Source organism: Salmo salar, chromosome ssa02 (genome assembly GCF_905237065.1).
Source record: "Salmo salar chromosome ssa02, Ssal_v3.1, whole genome shotgun sequence".
In the NCBI taxonomy this organism is placed as follows: domain Eukaryota; kingdom Metazoa; phylum Chordata; class Actinopteri; order Salmoniformes; family Salmonidae; genus Salmo; species Salmo salar.
The window spans coordinates 29,775,776-29,782,446 of NC_059443.1; the positions used below are offsets into that span (position 1 = coordinate 29,775,776).

The 6,671-nt window shown below is 38.7% G+C and overlaps 2 protein-coding genes across 4 annotated transcripts in view; one reads left to right on the forward strand and one right to left on the reverse strand.

The window, feature by feature from the left end:
• LOC106579115 (protein spire homolog 1) overlaps positions 1-2,589 on the forward strand; it is a 61,273-nt gene extending 58,684 nt beyond the window's left edge. For all 3 annotated transcript variants that reach the window (XM_045701890.1, XM_045701887.1, XM_045701891.1), the window contains one exon: positions 93-2,589. In XM_045701890.1, coding sequence (XP_045557846.1) covers positions 93-354 — 262 coding nt within the window. In that variant the 3' untranslated portion in view covers positions 355-2,589. The remainder of the gene's footprint in view (positions 1-92) is intronic.
• Positions 2,590-3,263: 674 nt separating this feature from the next.
• LOC106579133 (uncharacterized) lies at positions 3,264-6,671 on the reverse strand. The gene is made up of 4 exons (XM_014158725.2): positions 6,419-6,671; positions 5,676-5,945; positions 4,970-5,113; positions 3,264-4,715 (listed from the first exon to the last, which is right to left on the reverse strand). Exons 1-4 carry the CDS (start codon positions 6,480-6,482, stop codon positions 4,516-4,518), a joined length of 678 nt encoding a protein of 225 aa, XP_014014200.1. The 5' UTR covers positions 6,483-6,671; the 3' UTR covers positions 3,264-4,515.

A 6,671-nucleotide genomic window follows, 5' to 3' on the forward strand; every position in this document is an offset into this window, starting at 1 on the left:
CAACTGTAGCCGACTGAGCCCAGTGAGGGACAGGGACAGAACCTCCTCTGTTACACAACTTAGTGTTAACCTCTCCTCCCTCCCTCTCTCAGGTTGTCTAAGCATGGTAGTCTGGAGAAGTCCCAGTCCCGTGACGAGGTGGAGCTCCCAGCGGAGCTGACGGAGGACTGGAGCACCATGGAAGTGTGCGTGGACTGCAAGAAGTTCATCCACGACATCATCTCCTCCAGCAAGCACAGCCTCTCCCTGGCCACCAAGCGGGCGCGCTTAAAACGCAAGACCCAGTCCTTCTACATGTCGTCCCCCAAGGGAGCTGATTACCGACCCTCGGAAAGAACAATCAATGAGATCTAGACTCTCCCCTCGTCCTTGTCTACCTTCTCCACTGTCTTCTAGTTGCTTCCAGAACTTATGGCACAATACAGAACTCTGACTGACTGGGTTTTGATCTGGATGACCGTGCTGCGATCTGGCCTATACCAGTAGACGTGTCTAGTTTATTCTGTCTGTCGATGCAGTCAGAGCGGGCTGTGGACCTTTACTTTTCCTTGGAGGAATGTGGACTGTGTAGTCAGTGCTTGTTGCTATGTCCTCTGATCGTCACATACAGTACCAGTACTTTCAGACAAAAGGATACTAGTCAATTTTTATACAATATTTTGTTCAGTAATGTAAATGTTCCCATAATGTTCTGCCATAGAGAGGTGGTTAAGGACACTGAATGATCAAATGTAAAGTATGAGGTAGTGTAAAGATTCAAAGTGGTATGGCCTCAGTCACCCCCTATACTGGCACAATTGGTGGAATGTGGTAGGAGCTACTCGCCCACAGAAAAATCAATGAGCACAAGGCAAAATAACGCTCCATATTTGAATTCCTCAGGCTGTGGTATTCTACTGTAAGAGAGTAGGTGTGATGCTGACAACACAAGTCCCATACTGAGAGCTGTGAACACCTTAAAGTGGAGACAATATGAGACAAAAGCAACAAACCATTGGATGATGACTTGAAAGGATATGGAACTGTAGATTTTTTTTTACAAGTTCTAATTTTCTATGGTATGGTATACATGTGTACATATGGTTCGACTTAGAGTCAGGTGGATTGTGATGAAAAGTTGTCTCCCCCTTTTTACTCTTCTTGACATGTTCAGGTTATTTTTAGCTGACGGTACAATAATGAGTTATGCTCATTGATGTTCTCTGGGTTCTGAGCAGTCTTGATGAAGCATCATTTTACCATAAAGAATAACAGGTAAACAAACAGCGTATTACTTTGCTCAAAGTTGGATCATACCCATGAAGGTAGCCCAAACCTCTCACCTGTCTCTCCGTAGGCGTAGGGTCTACAGGAATGTCAGGTGTCAGCTTTAGTGCCAAAAGGATTCCCTTCTGTCTAAACCATAATATAAAACCCAAATAAGTATTTTTTCTGGTGTAAATATTCATTGACCTTGCTATAGATACCCATCGCAGCCCCCGATTAGAGCATGCTTCTCTAAAAGACGTCAGACTACTGAATATACTAACCATAGAAATAGAATGGTTAGTATGTTGCCAACTACCATTGTTGCATATTATTATGGGATATTAGAATCCCGTTGTCTTAACGTTTGTCATCTTCAACTTAGACCCATGCCAGGAAGTAAAAGCAGGATGTGTACCCTTCATTCAGTGCTGTGATGTTTTGTTGAGTCAACTCAACTGACATTACAAAAGAATATGTCGCATTGCATGAGCCACATCAGTTAGCATCATTTCAATGAACAGTCTTTATTACCATGGCAATCCAACATCAGTTGATAGAACATTCCAAATAACCATGGAAATGATTGCATTGCAATACTATGGAGCCATTGTGAGTGTACAGATGAGTTTACCAGTCAAATTTCCAGGGTTAGAGCTTCCAACCCTGTTCTATTCATTCTATTTCTATGATACTAACGCTATGACATGATGAAGGAACAATATTAACACAGTATTTGTCACTGGTAGTTGAACACGCGTGATATCATTGAGCAGGTGCAGTAATTGTGCTAGATAATCATAACAAAAGCAGACACAAACAGTAGGAATCACTTTTTGTCAATATTTTATATAGCATGTGCCCCCAAAAATCATCTAGTCTGTTACAGTAACAAGCATGCGCCCCCAGAAATATATTCATATTTTGTGAAAGAAATCTATACCTACTGTTATGTTGATTTTAGTTATTGATGTACGTTTGACATGGCTTTTTCTTTGGTTTTGAATGGAATATTTCATATTGTGCAGATAAACACCCATATTCAATAACAGTACATGAAATGATCTCAAATTGTCTTTCTTTGCTTTACAATAGTTATGGTATGATTTAACATGCTTCAAATCACCCTCTGTTTTATTGCATAGGCAGCAAAGTATGGTATTACACGCTACTCTCATGTTCAACTCTAAGCCTCAAAATGATGCCTTCATGAATTTGTATATCAGTTGTGTGTGACTGTGGTGTGTCTTAACCATACAGTTTGTCTCTAAACCAGAAGCAGAAGCATATTTCGGAAGCCAGGAATCAGGATGTATGTATATTAAAATGTCTATTACAAATCAAGTCTTGTTCCTTATATTTCTGCCTTAAATACACTGCCTTCTCTCATCATTAACATATTATTGTTGTGACAGATTGAATCCACAGTGACTCAGCATACTGTATGTAAATATTATTTATAGTAATGTCCGTCCATAGAGCAGGTCTGTGTTTCCTTGACAACTTACATCACGACTAAAATCATTTAGACTTGGGGCTATTAACTTAGCCTAGATCCAAACTAAATTGCTCTGTTTGGTAAAGTGAAACAGAACTATTCAGTTAGGATCCAGGCTACTATTAACTAGTTTAGAGATTATTTCTCACAAAACAAGTCATTGCTGGACAAAATATGGACTATAATAAGTAGAGGTGATCTACTGTGTGGTACATAAAAGAAAGCTCAAAATGTGGACTATAATAAGTAGAGGTGATCTACTGTGTGGTACATAAAAGAAAGGCCAAAATGTGGACTATAATAAGTAGAGGTGATCTACTGTGTGGTACATAAAAGAAAGCCCAAAATGTGGACTATAATAAGTAGAGGTGATCTACTGTGTGGTACATAAAAGAAAGCCCAAAATGTGACCGCAACATGCATGTACTGCTGTGTAGCTTGTATCTTTAATCTGTTCAAACCTTCCAGATGTAACTCCCTCCCAGAGAGTTCAAGAAATGACGACAAAGAATAATAAAAATGTAATGCAATACCTTTATAATGTTCTAGGGATATTTCATTAACTTACATGCCAGCTTTTCAAGCAAAAAAATATATTGAGAAACAAAATTATTGAGAAAAAATATTGTTCATTGACAGATAAAACAATAACAATTTCTGTACCTTACAATAAATGTTTTTTTCTAAAGAAATAACCTATTTCAACAAATGTTGATAACTTAGTAGAACAGTAAATATGTACAGTATAATTTTCAGTAAAGATAAGTCAGTATGCCCTAACACATGCATTCAAATTAATACATTAAGAATACATTCAATGTAAAACAGCACCTTTTTATTTGTTACAGCATTAAATACTTAAAATAAATAAAATGCACTATCAATAGCAGTGGTCAGTGCGGTCATTATACATTGGGTTCACAGAACGTAATGTATGTACTGTATGATTCAATACTTATTCCATAAGTCCACGGACCAAAAATATGGTTCATTCTTTGATTATGTAGGGTTAAGTTATACTATCCAAACAATACACTGCAATGTACAATACATTTACATTCCCCAGAAATCAAGTTCATTGACACAGCAAGGAACATTACAATGTAGCCAATGGTCATACATTTTGTCCCCATATCACTTATGGGGATTGAGAGCCACGGTCGCCCGTGGTGCAGTAGCTTGCTCAAGGGCACAACAGCAGGAGATGGCATCTAGGATAGAAGAGCCATATATGTATGGCTCTGTAGGATACTGATGCAGTGCCACACAACAACTAGTTTAGGCATTAAAGTTTAGGCATTAACTCCACATTTTTAAGGTTAGGGTTAAGTTTAGGCATTACCTCCAAACTTTTAAGGTTAGAGTTAAGTTTAGACATTAACTCCGAAATCTTAAGGTTAGGCATTAACTCTGAATGGTTAAGGTAAGTGTTAAGGTTTGGGATAGGCTTAAAACAAAAATCTCAAAAACAACTTTCTATCACCTGATTTGAACATGTAACGTTTGGCACCAGAGGCAGATAGCCTAGCAGTTAAGAGCATTGGGCCAGTAACCGAAAGGTCACTGGTTTGAATCTCTGAGACGACTAGGTGAAAAATCTGTCGATGTGCCCTTCACCAAGGCACTTAACCCTAATTGCTCCTGTAAGTCACTCTGGATAAAAGAGTCTTCTAAATTACTTAAATGGAAACTAGTTGGTGGTGTATGAGGGGAGTTTCCCCAATACAATGTAAACCACTTTGAGCATCTGGAAAAGCACTACACAAATCCAATCAGTTACTTTCATTAATGAGTTCTTCTTCTTCCCCTTCTTCCTCTTCCGGTGTGTCTTCAACCTGCAGGTTGTTGTTGTCTCCGATGATGACATACTGCAGTTGGGAGCCATAGACCTGGACACTCCTCTGGAGCTCTGCATCTGGACAGGACTGTGCTGCTCTCTGGTGGTCACTGGTGGTGTTGCCTCCCATTGTCTCTGTAATAGAGACATGAATGGAATGCAGTACAGTACATGAAAGTTATGAATCTAATGGCTTCTCATTACAGAAAGGTAAAGTGAAGGGTACATTTAAATTCTTAAGGTCCGAGCGCCAATGGTGCAGGTCAAAAAGAGAAGTGAATAATTATAATAAAAATATATACATATGCGCTTGTATCTGTGAATGTGCTTTAATCTTGTAACACTCAATTTTAAATATATGAAATGATGAGAATTTGACTGTAACTTACCATGCCTAGAATCCTTTGAACCCATCCTCTGAGGTTGTTGTATACACGTCACACCTTGAAAGTTGCCATCTCCAATGATGCAGTTACTCAAATTGGAATGGCTGATGTTGATGACGTAAGTTGGGGCAGTGTTGGTCCTCCTCTCTGTTGATTGGGGTGTGAGAAAAAAGGGAAGAGGTTGAAAAATGGGAAATAGTCTGTTGTTGACAACAGTATCCCGGCGATTCCCGTTGCGACATGATGATGACATAATGTAAAAAACCTCTATGAGCTTTAGTTTTGGACAAGTGGAGAAACCATTTAGATTTAAGCCTACACTTTATCTTTAAAAAATATATATTTTACATGAGGAATGGAACATTCTTGGGCGTCACCTGCATCGGACACCAAATGGTGCTGGGTTGCCAGGGCTTTCAAAAGTTAAAGTGGGGTAGAATTTGGCTTACCATATAACATACTACAAAGAAAACGTGCTGCAATATAGGCCAAGTTAGCCTACCTCTCTAAATGCCACATAACATTACTTCTATTTTTATTTTATTTAACCTTTATTTAATTTAGAATCACAAAATCACCGTAAGCCTAGACTATTCATAACCATATTTAAATGTTAATGAAAACTACATGAAAACTATAGACATGTAGGACAAAGTAATTTCCTTGCAATTAATCAAATGAAAAAAAATTGACTTTTGAAGAGACTTACCTGGGAGGCCGGTGACTCTTTCGACCTGTGGTGGACACTGGCAACACTTTTCTAGTGAGTCGAAAAAGTGCAGACACGCATCGCGACCCTTCATCAGGATCACCTGCAGCAGTTTGGCAGCCTTCTGCATGTCTATTCTCTGGGACCAGATCACCTGGCTCTCATACTCTGTGATGGTCCTGGAGCTCAACAAGTACACGCACAGCCTTTCCACCACATTGCATGACATAGATTTGCTAAGAGCGTGTAAATGAAGTCGCAAGCTCCTTTCTTGGATGAGAGAGCATGCAAAAAGAACAAAAATATTTCAGTGTTGTTATAACATGATAATAATATGGCATTTGCTTAATTAATGCAAAAGAAAATATGATGGAAAGATGAAAGAAGTGTAGTGTAGGCTAATGCAAAAATATCACTTTCACACCGACCCTGTTATTCTCATTGGGTATTCCCCATCTAAACCACTTTCTGACTGTAAACATAACATCATTTCGTGCCTGCCTGCCCTACATTCCCAACAAACGCATTTCCATTACATTTTAGATCTTAACATTAACACCTAACTGTATAGTTTATAGTGTAGGCCTAAATACAGAGTTTTCTTGTTTTTCATCAATCGCTTTCTTACATATCATAGGCCTATCACTTTTTGTTTAGATTAGACCCATCGTAATCTCGGTTAACGCAGAACTAAAATTGTAAACTGTCAATCCACGAAAAATTTGAAGAAGGTGATTTCTTACCAGGTAAAATCTCGCGTTTTTCGTTACATTGTAACATAATTGTTAATTTGACATAACGATACATTACACTAGTGCATCACTTTGTGTGTATCATTTCGACTGAGAAATGGGCTGCAATCATTTTTATAGGCTGCGGTAGCAAAACTTAAAATAAATAAAAGTCCCTAATGCTGGGGGCATGCGCAGACTGTTTTGGGAGTTTCCACTCGCTTCACCCCTCATAATAAATTCACCAACTGCGCGTGTATTGTCA

Excerpts from the sequence above, each read along its gene's own strand:
- LOC106579133 (XM_014158725.2), bottom strand. The coding sequence starts at position 6,482 with ATGTATCGTTATGTCAAATTAACAATTATGTTACAATGTAACGAAAAA. Across the intron at positions 5,114-5,675 it reads AAGAGTCACCGGCCTCCCAG|AGAGGAGGACCAACACTGCC; the intron begins GTAAGTCTCTTC and ends CCCAATCAACAG. Across the intron at positions 4,716-4,969 it reads TTCAAAGGATTCTAGGCATG|AGACAATGGGAGGCAACACC; the intron begins GTAAGTTACAGT and ends TCTCTATTACAG.